Source organism: Dendrobates tinctorius, unplaced genomic scaffold (genome assembly GCF_039654945.1).
Source record: "Dendrobates tinctorius isolate UK_male_01 unplaced genomic scaffold, ASM3965494v1 ptg000162l, whole genome shotgun sequence".
Lineage (NCBI taxonomy): Eukaryota > Metazoa > Chordata > Amphibia > Anura > Dendrobatidae > Dendrobates > Dendrobates tinctorius.
In genome coordinates, this window is record NW_027361829.1 from 74,314,567 (window position 1) to 74,331,887 (window position 17,321).

The following is a 17,321-nucleotide window of genomic DNA, read 5'->3' on the forward strand; positions in this document are numbered from 1 at the left end:
AAAACCTGTTTTTCGGCATACTTCCAACACCATAGCTCTGTTACATGCTTGGTGTTCCTCTCTTCAATTAAGTGTATAGAATACCATATCCGGACCACCTGTACGGCCTATAGTTGCATCAGGAAAAGCATTAACGTCACAAACGCAAAATACAAGACTTACTAAAAATGCCGCAATCTTTTAGGAAACCAATTCCAGAAAAGCAGAGTCAAAAAGGTAGGGGCACGTAAATGTTAACCAATAAAAAGGAAAAATTACTTAGTATGCCGTGCACCATAAAATACCTTTCCAAAATGATGACATGCAACCTGTGTAATTTCAAGTGGGATGGATTTGGTCACTAGAAATGAGACCCCACACAAATCTACTATATAATCGTCTAATTCTGTCTGTCTGTAACAGAAATCCCGCGTCGCTGATTAGTCGCAGCCAGCCAGGCGCGACCAATCAGCGACAGGCGCAGTCCGGCTGAGAATTGGCGCGAAATTCTAACGACGCTCGCCATCGCTATCGTCGGGAGATCTGCGGCGCTGCGGGTCATCTCCTGCTGCACGGAGGTCAGCGGCGTCTCAGCTGGGAGATGACCGGCGCAGCGCTCAATTTGCGGATGGTACCCAGGGTCCGGAGGAGAGGAGACTCTCCTCCAGGACCTGGGTACCATAAACCTGTAAAAAATAGAATTAAAATAAAAAATAGTGATATACTCACCTTCTGACAGCCCCTGGAATCTTTCCCTCCTCTCACCACACGCCCGGCATCTTCCGGTCCCAGTAATGCTTTGCGCGAAAAACCGCTGATGACGTCACGCTCTCGTGAGAGTGACGTCATCTCCGGTCCTTCGCGCTAAGTATTACTGGGACCGGAAGATGCCAGGAGCGTGGAGAGGAGATTGGGGGCTGTCGGAAGGTGAGAATAACCTTTTTTTTTTAATTTTTTTTTTTTTAGAATACCCAATGTGTTAGAATCGGGCCACCATCTAGTAGTTAGAATAAGTGGCATGGTAACCACTAGCAATTCAGGCAATTTTAGGGCTGGAATCTTCTGGCTTGTGAGATGCATCTCCTGTAAGCAAATTACCGTACATGTGGCACTTGTTTCTTAAAAAAATCCATTACAATGGCTCTTTTCAATTTGGAATTAAGCCCTCTCAGATTCCAGCTTAGCACATTAGTTGTTATCTCAAAGCATCGAAAGTGTATCTGACTCAGACATTACCACAGTCTGAGTGAAGAAAAGGAAAATTGAGAGAGGACTAGAGCCCATAGCAATCATCATACACACAACCAACACACATCATACCATATGGAAAACCATGTGTAATTATCAAAAATTATATTCCCCAACAAGTAACATTATTCCTGCTGTACCCTGTCTAACACTAAGTAGCATAGACCTAGACCCTAAACACTATCTGAAGAACTGCAGTCTTTCAGCAAAACCAGAGAACAAATACAGTGAAGTAAATAAGTATCTGATCCCTTCCAGGTTTTTGTAAGTTTGCCCACTGACAAAGACATGAACAGTCTATGATTTTAAGGGTAGGTTAATTTTAACATTGAGAGATAGAATATCAAAAATAAAATCCAGAAAATCACATTGTATAAATTATATAAATTTATTTGCATTTTGCAGTGAGAAATAAGTATTTGATCCCTCTGGCAAACAAGACTTAATACTTGGTAGCAAAACCCTTGTTGGCAAGCAAAGCAGTCAGACATTTTCCTTCTCCCAATCACTCACAGAATCATCCAGGTGTTCACTGGCAGACTTCAGATGGGCCTGCTCATGTGCCTTCTTGAACAGGGGGACCTTGCGGGCACTGCAGGATTTTTAAACCTTTACGGCGTAATGTTACCAATGGTCTTCTTGGTGACTGTGGTCCCAGCTGCCTTGAGATAATTAGCAAGTTCCCCCCGGTGTAGTTTTAGGCTTATCTCTCACCTTCCTCATGATCAAGAATACCCAATGAGGTGAGATTTTGCATGGTGCCCCAGATTGACGTCAATTGACAGTCATTTTGTATTTCTTCCATTCTCTTACTATTGCACCAACAGTTGTCTCCTTCTAACCCAGCGTTTTGCCTATGGCTTTATAGCCCATTCCAGCTTTGTGCAGGTCTATGATCTTGTCCCTGACACCCTTATAAAGCTCTTTGGTCTTTCCCATGTTGTAGAGTTTAGAGTATGACTGATTAATTGAGTCTGTGGACAGAAGTCTTTTATGAAGGTGACTATGTAAGACTGCTGTCTTTAATGCAGGTAGCAAGCTGATTAGGAGCATCTAACTGGTCTGTAGGAGCCAGAACTCTTAATGGTTGGTAGGGGATCAAATACTTATTTCTCACTGCAAAATGCAAATAAATTTATATAATTTATACAATGTGATTTTCTGGATTTTGTTTTTGATATTCTATCTCTCAATGTTAAAATTAACCTCCCTTTAAAATTATAGACTGTTCATGTTTGTCAGTGGGCAAATGTAAAAAAAAAAAAATTACCGTCACATCCAAATATAAATCATGTCTGAACAGGTGCTTAACCTAGAGTCGCCAGCTCATATACAATCAAACAGATAAGACAGTACTCTGTAGCGCTATTGCATGCAAACATAAAATATGAAAATTGAATTGCATTATTGCACTAGAAATATGAAAAATTGAGAATGCTTAGCGCATAAATTGGCCAATTCATGTGTACCTTGCAGCCATGATAAGGCGATTCTCGTTGCCATGACCTAATGTCAATCCGACAGTCTACATCTCTCTGGGAACGTAATCCTATCTTGGACTGAAGTCTAGATCTCTGTGGAGGGGTAAGATCAAGTGCAATTAAAAATACCTAAGGCTAAGGGGTGGAGTGCTCAGTCAGAAGACTAATCCATACAAATATCAAAAACTCCAAGAGAGGATTCATATTAGGTTCCCAGAGAGATGTAGACTGTCTAAGAAAGGATTGGCATTAATTCCTGGCAACGAGAATCGCCTTATCGTGGCTGCCAGGTACACATGAATTGGCCAATTTATTGTCATGTGCCCCATCCTGAGTGACATGGCCAGCAGGCCGGTAACTGATACAACAGGACACGGCACGTGTAATTGTCCTATGTGACGCGGCCCGCAGGCCGGTAACTAATACAATAAGACAAAGGGAATAGGGAAAACCTGGGTAACAATAACAATGGTGGCCCTGCAATAGGGAATGGGGACGTGGAGACCTCCTGCACTCCCCTGAGTCAGTGTCTCTACACTCCTAGTGTTCCCTAGGCCGGTTCCGCACCGGGCGCTGATCAGGAACCTCAAAACCCTGACTCGCCCTGCACCTAAACCATCACTAGGGAATTGGTCGGTGCAGAAATTAATCCCACCACTGCACTAAACACACATAAGGAAACGTGACAAAAACAGGGGAACACCACTTAGCTTTGCTCTGTTGCTTACGCTCCCAGCAACAAAGCCCACCACCTGCGTGCATCTTTTCCTCCACCCTGTCCGACATCTGGGTGCGCTGTCCAGAAACGGACCTTCTCAGCATCATAGTGCAGCCTTGGAGCAAACAGAGTCCACACCTGCGTGCAGCTGTCCAGAAACAGAGCCCCGCAAATGAGTCCAGCTTTTCTGCCAAAAAGTCCAGCATGCTTGAGTCCAGCTCTCAGCAACCAAGTCCAGCATTTTGAGCGCAGCTCTACACCGCAGCTGCCACTCTACCAATCCATGCACGAACTCCCTGCTGACACCATAACTGTGACTCCACCATGCCCTGCCAGCACTCCTTGCAGACACCATAGCTGACACTCAAGGAATCTCACTGAGCTGCCCGTGACTCTCAATTAGCTTCATCCTTCACCCAGGCTTGCTTGCAAATGAATACTTTATAACCAACAGTGATTAACACACCTAATACGCTCTTATAGCGCACTCACACCTGTAACATAATTACGTGCACAAACTAAGGTAACCAGAGTGTAATGACCCTAATGGCCACCGGGGGCAAAACCACCTTTGGCACACAGCCATGGGAAAAAAAAAAGGTTACTTTGTGCATTTACTCTGTCAGATCCAACCCGGATCGTGACATTTATGCGCTAAGCATTCTCAATTTCTCATATTTCTAATGCAGCAATGCAATTCAATTTTACTATTTTATGTTTGCATGCTATAGCGCTACAGAGTGTTGCCTTATTTGTTTGTTTGTCATTGGGCAAACTTACAAAATCAGCAAGGGATCAAATACGTATTTCCTTTACTGTGCATACAGGAAGTTCCAAATCTGTGACCCTAAAAATAAAAGTTAAATAAGGTTAAAGCAGTTAGTGATTGGTAAGATAAACCTGATGAGTACAACCACTGAAGCCCTTTATAATGTCCAAGAGTCCACACAGACAGGTATAGAAACCGGAATGGTGGGGTCTTTTTCCCCCGCAGTCATTCTCGCATAGTACATGAGGGGCAGCTTCATCCAGGGATGTGGAGTCGGTAAGCCAAACCTCTGACTCCCGACTCCGCAGTCTTGGTCACTACTGAGCATATGTACAGTGCAGCACAGATTAATCTCAACTAAAAGCTGAGATCCTTAGATCAGGAACAGAGCAGACATTTCTAGGACATTTCATAACTTTCCCAAATTATTATGAAAAAAGTACATCAGAAACAGTAATGAACTACTGTACCCAATTTATTATAATTTAGGAGTAGGTCCATTTTTATACCGACTGCACCAAAATGAACACAGACTCCGACTCCACAGCCTTGGCTTGAATCTACACCAGCGTACTGGCAGGAGATGTGAAGAAGCTCGTAGATTTTCCACCCACTACCCTTAGCTTTGAAGAGATTAACAGTATTTTCATTCCTTTTACATTGTTTTCTTATAGCAACTGAGAAATCCGGGTAACAGGAAACATGATTGTAGTTGTACAGCACCTCATCCTTCAGGCTGATAGCCCCGAGTATGGCATCTCTACCATGGTAATGCAATAGTTGGGCCAATAATGGCCTAGGAGGGCTTGGTTGTGTGAGAACTCTATGTGCTTGCTTGATGGTAACATCCCCTTCGGTTTTCTCTGAGAGGCCCACGATCCTGATGTTATTTCTTCTGAGCCAATTTTCAAAAATCATCAGCTCTTTCACTAGAAGCATTGCGTTGGTTCTTTAAATTTGCATTGTGAGCCGCATAGGCCTCAGAGTATCCTCTACATCTGAGATTCTGCGCTCCGCCTCAGATGTGCACCCTCTGGGATTCTGAAGCATGATTTGCAGAAAATTAAAGTTCTGCTGGAGTTTATCCACTTTAGTTACCAACATGGCTTGACAGTTGTTGATGGCTGAAAGAATCTTGGCAAATTTATAGTCAATTTTTGTAGAAGAGCAAGAGGACCTTTGAGGAGAATGTGGTTGGGAAGAAGTTAAAGGGAACCTATCACCAGCAAAAATGCCATTACCCTGCAGATATGGGATTAATAACGTTACTAATCTGTCCAGTGCCTACACTTAGCCGAATGCTGCGGGGAGAATATGAACTTTAATTTCTCAGACAGCATTCGCTTTTAGTAAGAAGGTCGTCACCGACGCTGGTTCAGTTACCGCTCTAAGAATACAGATCAGCAACCTTAACTATGCCCCCAGCACTGACTGACAGCCAGCCCCAATGCAGGGTGTTCCTGAAGTGAGGGTCTCCTGATTCCTCAGTTCCAGTGAGAGATTACAGTCAAGATAGTAGGTTTACCTCAGGATGGGGGTATCCGGGATCTCTAAACAATGTTTTAACAAATAAATTCAGACAGTTTACATTTTGTACAAGCATAGATTGTGAATAGTAAAAAGGGGTTGTCTAGGATCAGGAAAAAATAAATAGAGAAGCATTGGCACTTTTCTCCATCAGCAAAATAGAATACAGCAGCTTATGCAAAATCAAGTGGGCATTAATTCCAGACCAGCCTACATACAAATATGGCGCTATTTCTAAAGAGAAAAACAAGAACCTTTAGTACTACTGGTTAGACAAACCCTTTAAAAATCCAAAAGGGCCTACCCTGTACTCTAGTACTGAACAAAAACAGCACAGTTCTGCAGTATTTGCAATGTTACTTTTACTTTTGTTACTATTCACCTTCAGCTTCTCGATGACCAATGGTTTCTCCCATCTGAGCGGTGAGTTTTCATATTTGGTATAATACTCCAAAACCTCCTAAAATGATATAAAACACATTGTTTTTCAGTGTAAAGTTTGTGACTAAAGTTATACTAAAAGCACAACCCCGCACAATATATAATGTGCAAAACTGTTTTATAGTCATTGTAGGGATAATCAATTACATTTACAAATTGCCAAAAAAATCCCTAAAATATGTTTGTTTGTTTTTTAATTGACTATACTTATAAAAAGGGAATATTACACTAAACAGTTAAAACCACATATCATGACTGGGAATGATTAATGGGATAAATGCTCTCAGTAAGGATTCCTATCTAAATAAATTCCAGAAGAATTTTATATTGTTATTATCTATTGCTGTATTGTGTTGCTGCAGTCGGTCACTATACTAAACAAATTGTTATCTAAGAGTACCCTCGCTCATGTGATTTTTAAAAATTGTCAGCTATTAGCCTCTCCAACATGTTTCATGTTAGATAGGCTAATAGCTGACAATTTTTTTTTAAAAAAATCGCATACGAGAGGGTATGTTTAGATAGTAATAAATTTAGCATAGTGACAGAATGCAGCAACTGATAACAGTATAAAATTCTAGTGAGATAAAGTGGGTATGGAAAGTATTCAGACCCCTTTAAAATTTTTCACTCTTTGTTTCACATTGCAGCCATTTGGTAAATTCAAAAAAAGTTCATTTTTTCCTCATTAATGTACACTCTGTACCCCATCTTGACTGAAAAAAACAGAAATGAAGAAATGTCATTTCCTTGTGATCCTCCTCGAGATGGTTCTAATCCTTCACTGGAGTCCAGCTCTGTTTAATTAAACTGATAGGACTTGATTTGTAACGGCACACACCTGTCTAGAAGACCTCACAGCTCACAGTGCACGTCAGACCAAATGAGAATCATGAGGTCAAAGGATCTAAAACGGGTCTGAATACTTTCCGTACCCACTGTATATGGCCTCCGTAATCAATATTCCCATTAGTTAACCATGCCCAATCGCACTGTGGTTGAAACGGTTTAGTGCAATATTTCCAGTTATGAACTATAGATAATAAAAGTTATATTTCAATACCGTCTTTATTTTATGGATTTTACTCCTGCTTGTAGTAAGAATAGGATGGTAGGTTGGAAACTTATACAATTATTGATCAGTCATCTGTGCTCTAAGTGGAAAAAGTGAACAGTGTATTTTTTTATTTTAGCAGTTTTACTCTTACTTGTCAGATATCTTTGCCCATCTGATCTGGGTACAAAGTAGGTCCACTGCAGAGATTGTGTGTGGAAATAAAATCTAATCATAAAAGCTATCCTGGAAATCTTGGCTTGTTAATGTAATTAATAAAGTAAAAGTCCAAAAGTTATAGTGATGCAAGTTTTCCATTTGTGTACCACAATATATAGCAGATAACCTGTTGTGCAGGCAGAATGTGTTGCTTCATAAACTGCTTCACTTGCTGCAAAACCAGTTGCCCTTTGACACTAAGCAGGAAGAGCTCCCCCGGAGAGTTGGAAATCTCAACAGATGTTTTCTCTCTGGAATATAACAAAATAGAGAACATGTGTAATATCATGCTATGCTCAATTTCATGACTTTAAGTTTATAAAAATGCTTAAAAAAAAAAAAAAAAAAAAAAAGACTACATTGTCAAGAAAAATGATACTGGAATCAAGTCATGTACCACAAAAATCTATGTATTAAACCTAAAGAGGTTGTCCACTACTTTTCCATTGAGGAAAACATGGATTTTTGTGAGTACTCACCGTAAAATCCTTTTCTCCGAGACGCTCATTGGGGGACACAGAGACTGTGGGTGTGTGCTTCTGCCGTCTGGAGGCTGACACTAAGTATACAAAAAAAGAGTTAGCTCCTCCTCCGCCGCATACACCCTCGCCCCCAGACCGGGCGTAACTCAGTTTAGTGCATAAGCAGTAGGAGAACGCGCCTTAAACTCAGGCAAGAAATTATACGTCTGGAAAAGGGACCACCCTGATCCTTACATAAGGATTTGTATAACTTAAAATAAGCAAAAGCCAACTGGCTAGTAGGGTGGGTGCTGTGTCCCCCAATGAGCGTCTCGGAGAAAAGGATTTTACGGTGAGTACTCACAAAAATCCATGTTTCTCCTTCGTCTCATTGGGGGACACAGAGACTGTGGGACGTTCTAAAGCAGTCCCTGGGCGGGATCTTAGCTCACCCAATCCATGCTACTTTGCGCCCCTGATTAGAGGTGCGCAACTGCTGCCTGAAGAATCTTTCTTCCCAGGCTTGCATCCGAGGATGCCTGGGTATGTACGTTATAATGTTTGACAAACGTATGCAAACTGGACCAGGTAGCTGCTTTGCACACCTGTTCCGCTGAAGCTTGGTGTCGCAGTGCCCATGAGGCACCCACTGCTCGAGCCGAGTGTGCCTTGATCCCTGCCGGAACCGGCGTGCCACTGATTTCATAAGATTCCTGAATCGTCAGGCGAACCCATCTGGCCAAAGTCGCTTTGGACGCAGCAAGCCCCTTCCATCTCCCTTCTGGGATCACGAATAGAGAGTCTGTCCGGCGGAAAGATGCTGTCCTTGTCACATACCTCCTAAGAGCTCTTACCAGATCCAGTGTGTGCAAAGCCTTTTCTACCTTGTGCACCGGTGCCGGGCAAAACGAAGGTAAGACAATGTCTTCGTTGATATGGAATGCAGAGACCACCTTCGGCAAGAAGGGGGGAGCTGGCCTTAAAACTACCTTATCCTTATAAAAAGTCAAGAACGGCGGTTTACAAGATAAAGCCGCCAATTCCGAAACCCGCCTAATAGACGTAATAGCTACCAGAAAAACGACTTTTCTGGACAGGTAAGGTAAGGAGACTTCTTGTAAGGGTTCGAAGGGGGGCTCCTGAAGGGCTCTGAGCACCAAGTTCAGGTCCCATGATTCCGTCGGCGCCTTATAGGGGGGTACTAAATGTGCGACCCCCTGCATAAACGTCTTAACCTGCCAGACCGAAGCGACCTTTCGTTGAAAAAGGACCGACAGGGCCGAGATTTGCGTCCTGAGCGAACTCGGAGCCAGCCCTGCGTCCAGCCCTGCCTGCAAAAAAGCCAGTACGTTGGGGGTTGAAAAAACCAGAGGAGCCACTCCGCGATCCCTACACCAACGGAAAAAAACTTCCCAAGTCCGATGATATACCTTCGCCGAGGAAGGTTTTCGGGCACTCACCATCGTGGCCACCACATCGCGCCTGAATCCTGCCTGTGTTAACAGCCAAGATTCAATGGCCACGCCGTCAAACACAGGGCCCCTAAGTTCGGATGGTAGATCGGCCCCTGGGACAGCAAGTCCGGTCGATCTGGTAGACGCCAGGGTACGTCCACCACTAGCTGAACCAGATCTGCATACCAGGCCCTCCGAGGCCAGTCTGGCGCTAGCAGAATTGCCGGAACCTTCTCTCTCCTTAACTTTCTGATGACCCTTGGAAGCAGAGGTAGCGGGGGGAACAAGTATGGGAGACGAAACTGGCTCCATGGAAGCACCAGAGCGTCTGCTGCGATCGCCTGCGGGTCGAGGGATCGAGCGACGAACCTTTGAACTTTGGTGTTCTCTCTGGATGCCATAAGGTCCACGTCTGGTGTCCCCCACCGTTGGCAGATCTGTTGAAAAACCTCGGGGTGCAGGGACCATTCCCCTGCCGCAACCCCCTGTCGGCTGAGAAAATCTGCCGCCCAGTTTTCGACTCCCGGAATGTGCACCGCTGAAATTACCACGTGGTTCTTTTCGGCCCAACGCAGTACCAGTCCAACCTCGCGCATGGCTGTTTGGCTGCGCGTGCCCCCCTGATGGTTGACATATGCTACTGCTGTAGCATTGTCCGACTGAATGCGCACCGGCCGGTGTCTCAGGAAACACTGAAAATGTTGCAGGGCCAATCGTATTGCCCGTATCTCCAGAATGTTGATCGGGAGAATTATCTCCTGAATGGACCACCGCCCCTGGGCTGTGTGACTCTGGAAAACTGCTCCCCAACCTTGCAGGCTTGCATCGGTCGTCACCACCAACCCCTGTTCCGGGGGAAAGGGTTTCCCCTGGACAAGAGACGAGTCGCGAGTCCACCACCGGAGTGATTGTCGGACCAGCGGAGACAAATTGCACCGATGACTGAGGGATAGCAACCTTCTGTCCCATGCTGACAAGAGCGCATGCTGAAGCGGACGGAGATGGAACTGGGCAAACGGGATTGCCTCCATCGCCGCCACCATTCTGCCCAACACACTCATGCCGTACCGGATGGATCTGGAGCCTGGCTGTAGAAGGTTCCGTACCCCCTGTTTGATCTTTCGCGCTTTGTCCTGAGGGAGGATCACCAGCCCCCGGGAGGTGTTGAAAACCATGCCTAGGAATACAATTCTCTGGGCTGGAACCAAGGACGATTTGTTCCGATTGATCAACCAGCCTAGACGCGCCAGGGTATCCAGCGTGATACTGACATTCTCCTGGCACGCCTGAAAGGACGGCCCCTTTACCAAAAGGTCGTCCAGGTAAGGTCGCCCGTTGATGATTTGGGGAGATCGGATCCTCTCTATAGGATCCGTCGCCCCTGTCTTATCTTCATAGAGGAAAAAAAAAAAAAAAAAAACCTAGTCTGGAGCTCCAGACTGCGTGTGCCTCCATCAGACACTAAGCAAAAAACTGAGTTACGCCCGGTCTGGGGGCGAGGGTGTATGCGGCGGAGGAGGAGCTAACTCTTTTTTTGTATACTTAGTGTCAGCCTCCAGACGGCAGAAGCACACACCCACAGTCTCTGTGTCCCCCAATGAGACGAAGGAGAAAGTATTCCATCCTTAGGATAGGTCATCTATGTCTGGTCAGCGTTCAACACCCTTCAACCTCACCAATAAGCTGTTCTGTGTCGGCATCCAGAACTGCTCTTTTTTTTGCAGAGCTGCTTAGTCTTCTGACAGTGGCCGCGGCAGGGTACTATCAGAAGACTGAGCAGCTCCGGCTGGTGGCCGACACAGAGAATAGCTGACTGGCAGGGGTGCGGGGCGTCGGACCCCGACCAATCAGCAATAGATCATCAATGGAAGTAGTGGACAACCTCTAATGTATTAGTATCCCTCATTATATCTCGCCTTGACTACTGCAACCTCCTGCTCAGTGGCCTCCCCTCGAACACTCTCGCACCCCTCCAATCTATTCTAAACTCCGCTGCCCGACTAATACACCTGTCCCCCCGCTATTCCCCAGCTTCTCCCCTCTGTCAATCCCTTCACTGGCTCCCCATTGCCCAGAGACTCCAGTACAAAACCCTAACCATGACATACAAAGCCATCCACAACCTGTCTCCTCCATACATCTGTGACCTTGTCTCCCGGTACTTTCCTGCACGCAACCTCCGATCCTCACAAGATCTCCTTCTCTACTCCCCTCTTATCTCCTCTTTCCACAATCGCATACAAGATTTCTCTCGTGCATCACCCCTACTCTGGAACTCTCTACCACAACATATCAGGCTCTCACCTACCATCGAAACCTTCAAAAAGAGCTTGAAGACCCACCTCTTCCGACAAGCCTATAACCTGCAGTAACCACCGATCGACCAAACCGCTGCATGACCAGCTCTACCCTCGCCTACTGTATTTTCACCCATCCCTTGTAGATTGTGAGCCTTCGCGGGCAGGGTCCTCTCTCCTCCTGTACCAGTTATAACTTGTATTGTTCAACATTATTGTACTTGTTTTTATGTATACCCCTCCCTACGTGTAAAGCGCCATGGAATAAATGGCGCTATAACAATAAATAATAATAATAATAATAATAATAATAATAATAATAATAATAATAATAGTAGTATGGCTGAATTTAAAAAAAAAAAAAAAAGGCAAAGCTGGCTGTGCCAGGTTCTATCAATTTAGGGAGGTACGTTGCTGTGCTCAAACCGTATCAAGTGACACAAAGCAGTGGTAGTTCTTTATGAAAAAAGTCCAGGAGCTCAAGACCGCATCTTTCCCAGCTGAAAATGGTTAGGTTACACAACCATAATCTGCCTGCAACAGCAAGTGGAGCTGAGCCTGCTGGAGTGAACTCACTAAAAATGCCACTCCCAATATCTTAAAGAGCACAACAACTGGAGGAGGATGGGCATTTTCATGCACTAGTTCCCCATTAACACGATCAGCGTGATGATGGGTCATTAATGCAGCCAGGAGCCTGATGAAGACCTCTATGCCTTCAGAATATGGTGTGTCAGGTCACTGGCTCAAGTCACTCTCTTAGTGATCTGCTGTGAAGTCACTTAGCTTGAACTGCGGTGACCTCATCACTGACTTTTTCCTCACAGTGTTGAGGTCTCCGCAGATCAGCCCTGTTGGGAACGAAGCCTCATTGATCTGCGGTAACTTCGATGAGGTCACCGCTGGTCAATGATGCTGCGCTCGTAGCAGCTCATTCACCAGTGGTTCTCAGCCTGGATGGTCGCATTTTGGCACCATCGAGGTTGAAAACGGTTTATCCCCCAGACATGGATTACGGCGTGGGACAGAACGACGGAGAGGTAAGGGATATCATTGGTTTTTATTTTTGTTTTATTACAGGAGATGAATAATTCAATAGAATTAGGCATTAGGTGAGTATAACTGTTGGCCATTTTTAAGAAAAATAGAAAACTGGGTTTTGTCTTTTATTAGAGATAAAACTTTATTTTGGCTGTGTGTTTATTTACAAAACAACTATAGGATTAGTAATGGATAGGTGTGTTATAGATGCCTCTCCATTACTAATCCGTGGGCTTGATGTCACCTGATAACACAGAGGTGACATCAACCCCACAAATATGGACCCCACTGGCCACCGCTACAGGGCAAGTGGGAAGAGCCGGGCAAAGAGCCAGAATTGGCGCATCTAATAGATGCACCTTTTCTGAGCAGCTACAGGCTGCTATTTTTAGGCTGGGGGGGGGGGGGGAAGTCAATATCAATGGCCCCTTACAGCCTGAGAATACCAACCTCCCGCTGTCAGCTTTAGCAAGGCTGGTTGTCAAAAATGAGGCGAACCCACACCGCTTTTTTTTTTTTTTTTTTTTTTAAATTATTTATTTAAATTAAAAAAAATAAATAAATAAAAAGTGTTGACCCCTCTATTCTGGATAACCAACCTTGCTGAAGATGCTGACAGTTGAGGATTGCAGCCCCTAGCTGTGAGTTTTGCCTGGCTCGTTATAGAGAATACAGGGGAACCCACGCAGGATTTTGTATTTATTTACAGTGCAGGATGCGGGTGAAGAGTACTCCCATCAGCCGCTCCTGCTGTCACTGTTATCAGTGGCAGCAGGTGTAGGGTGATGGGAGTAATCATCCCATCACCTGCCACCATTGTTTTATTTATTTATTTTACTCATATACTGTTCTCACTTAAATGCAATTCTCATCATTCTCCCCTGATTGCGCTGATCTCCGGCAGAGCAGGAGAGAATGATGAGAGCGGTCTTCAGCACCCGGCGCCAGGGAACAGTGCTTACTGTAACACTTCTTCCCTGGCGCCCATCCGAATGGTGGTGATGTAGCACATGGTTGACGCAAATATTACACACCCGGATACTGACATCTCCGGTACCGGAAATATCAGGACATGTGAAACCAGCCTAAGTTCCACCCCTGGTTCTGGCATACAGAGGACACTGGAATTGAAAGACTGACATCTATCTGTTCGCTGTTTTGCAAACACTCCTGGCTTTGGCATACATATACTTATGTGTGAATAAAGCCTTAGACATTGATAAACTGTACAATTCACATTACAAGTGTGGTTTGGGCAGCATGAACCATCTAATCAGGTTCCCTTAAGAAAATTGATAAGTGCAGTTTACGGCATGCAAGATATCTTTCATTACCTTTTAGCAAGTCTTAACCCATTTTCAGCCAAAGGTTGAACCATATCAGAAAACATGCTGGCATTTTCCCCACTGGAATTACCAAGCAGGAATCTTGCATGAATTCCCTGAAAAACAAACATTTCAAACCAAATACAATAAAGATCGAACAAAACAAGTTTTTTTTTTTTATTTTGGAAAGATCAGCTCCCCACACCTGAATAGAGTGGACTATAACTAAACAGTCTCTGCGGCATAAGGGAAACACGGGGCCACAAACACAGTCAAGTTCTGCAACACTGGCTTTTATTTTTAAATTTCCCTGCAAGAGTGGCATTATCAAGGTAGGTTTCCTGCCCATAATATACTAAATCACCCACATTTTCTGCTTTTTTCTTTTTTTTTGGAGCCTCTCCGGTCTTCTGTTTGTAACCTGCCGGATTGCTCGGTGAGCCGGAGGTCACTTATCATTGCAAGTCTATGAGAGCCAAGAAGATTTTCACTGATACTGTAGCTTGTGACAGTTACCTCCGACTGCTGGTCATTCAGGAGCTGCAGTTAAAATATAGCGGAAAGGGACTGGAGCGGCGGGAAAACCAGAAGTATATTATGGAGAGAGAACATGCATTATAGAAACCACTCCAGCAGTGAAATAAGAAGAAAAACACCATTCCAGGGTTTTATGTTGAATTTTGATGTTACTATAATGAATAAACCTTGCTGGAACCCCAATTTTGCAATGGTATTGCTCCATGCACAGTTTTATAGATTAAAAACATTGAGGTTTGTGAAATCCCACAAAAATCCTAAAAGAACGTGCAGATGTCGATTCCATCAAATAAGTGCATGTAACCAGAGGAAGTAAAAAAAAAAAAAAAAAAAAAAACTGTACGAGATATGCCTAAGAGCATTTTATCTAGGTGAAGAAAAATCCTGACTGTACTGGGATGTTTCGGGAGAGTTTCATTTGACGACACAGCAATGAGGCATCTTGTGTTTTTTTTATAAATACTGTTTTTGGGAAATAATTTCGGACTCCAGTTCTCGGTCTCAGTTGATTGCTCCAGGTTCTACAGGACACATACATACATGATGGAGGGTCCATGAGAGTGGTCATACCACTTTAACAGATTACTACATTTTTTGCTCGTTCCCTTCCTCCTATTTCTCGGAAAGTGTTCATGTCACAGCAGCTATAGCAGTTCTACTTGTTGTATCAGTCCTATAGCCAACATCCAGATGAGGAGTGAAGAGTTGTCATTTAGCAAGTCCAATAAGCAACATTATAGCAGTATTACATTTAGAGGCAGATCTACTATTGATATCAATGATCCATCAACCCACTTGCTGAAGATTGACAGATTTTTTCACCAACATCCTCTGTATATTCTTAGTCTGGTTAATAAGAATCTGAATTTCTAGTGTAGGTACACTTTAAAATAAAACTCATAATGATCACCTCCCCTCAAACCCAAGCCACTTATAAATCGTCATGTAGCTCCTTGAAAGATGTGCCAATCTTCCATCTCTATATATAAAATTGAATGTGTGTGTGTGTGTGTGTGTGTGTGTGTGTCACCAACCAATATCACAAAGCATCTTTCATTTCACCAGAGCTGTTTAAAAGAAGGTGAGCTGTGATCGGTTGCTATGAGCAACAGTTTTCTCACTCCACGACAACACCTCAGCAGACACTGACATGGTGGGAGAAATCTAGCATCCCCGGGAACATAAGCTCCCAGCCATTGTCTGCCCCCCAGAATGGAGCAGAGAGCACATGACAGAAATGAATCCCCCCTCCTGTGCCCATATACCCATCACACATCCTCCATCCCATAGGCACATCTTCCTTCATAAAGGGATCTCCGGTATGAAAGTCAGGGCAAATCCATCCAGTGCTTTGATTTGACCCCAGGCCACTCTTAAAGGGATCCCTGGTATGGAAGTTAGGACCGTTCCACTCAGCTCTGTGGTTCTGATCCCAGTTTCTCTTAAAGGGTTCATGGTATGGAAGTGAGGGCAAATACACTCCTCGCTCTGATTCTGACCCCAGGCCCCTCTTAAAGGATCCCCGGTAAGGAAGCTAGGGCAATTCCACTCAGTGTTCTGGTTCTGACCCCAGGATCTCTTAAAGGGATCACCGGTATGGAAGTCAGGGCAATTGCCTTCAAATGCTCTGGTTCTGACCCCAGGCCTCTATTAAAGGAATCATTGGTATGGAAGTCAGGGTAAATCCACTCAGCGCTCTGGTTCTGACCACAGGCCCCTCTTAAAGGGATCCCCGGTATGGAAGTGAGGGCAAATCCACTCTGTGCTTTGGTACTGACCCCAGGCCTCTCTTAAAGGGATCATTGGTATGGAAGTCAGGGCAAATCCAGTCAGTGCTCTGGTTCTGACGCCAGGCCTCTCTTAAAGGGATCCCCGGTACGGAAGTTAGGGCCATTCCACTCAGCGCTCTGGTTCTGACCCCAGGCTGACGGGATGATGTGGGATATTAGAGGTAGTAATCCAGTGGGTCTGGCTGATGGGATGATGTGGGATATTAGGGGTCGTAGTCCGGTGGCTCTGGCTGACGCGACAATGTGGGATATTAGGGGTAGTAGTCCGGTGGCTCTGGATGACGTGGGATATTAGGGGTAGTAGTCCGGTGGCTCTGGCTGACGCGACAATGTGGGATATAAGGGGTAGTAGTCTGGTGATTCTGGATGACGGGATGATGTGGGATATTAGGGGTAGTAGTCCGGTGGCTCTGGACGACGGGATGATGTGGGAGTAGTCCGGTAGCTCTGGCTGACGGGATGACGTGGGATATTAGTAGTCTGATGGCTCTGGCTGACGTAACAATGTTGGATATTAAGGGTAGTAGTCCTGTAGTTTTGGCTGACGGGATGATGTGGGATATTATAGTGAATCTGGCTATTCGGAGTGGGTGGGGCTATACACTCATATACATACATGGGCAGCATGGTGGCTCAGTGGATAGCACTGCAGCCTTGCAGAGCTGGAGTCCTGGGTTCGAATCCCACCAAGGGCAACATCTGCAAGGAGTTTGTATGTTCTCCCCGTGTTTGCGTGGATTTCCTCCCACATTCCAAAGACATACTGATAGGGAATTTAGATTGTAAGCCCCATCGGGGACAGTGATGATAATGTGTGCAAACTGTAAACCGCTGCGGAATATGTTAGCGCTATTTAAAAATAAAGATTATTATTATTATTATTACTAACCGTAGTTAGTTACTATGCCCGGGCAGCGCCAGGCTCTTCAGCTAGTTATAAAATCAGTTAAACCATAACTGTAAAATCTTCTGCCTCCTTG

General features: G+C 44.7%; 1 protein-coding gene across 1 annotated transcript in view; it reads right to left on the reverse strand.

Annotated features, from left to right (window-relative positions):
• ACAD11 (acyl-CoA dehydrogenase family member 11) overlaps positions 1-17,321 on the reverse strand; it is a 126,723-nt gene that overhangs the window by 69,236 nt on the left and 40,166 nt on the right. Inside the window, exons 8-10 of the mRNA XM_073550110.1 lie at positions 14,024-14,130; positions 7,564-7,687; positions 6,105-6,182 (exon numbers count right to left, since the gene is read on the reverse strand). Of these exons, the coding sequence (XP_073406211.1) occupies positions 6,105-6,182; positions 7,564-7,687; positions 14,024-14,130 (309 nt within the window). The remainder of the gene's footprint in view (positions 1-6,104; positions 6,183-7,563; positions 7,688-14,023; positions 14,131-17,321) is intronic.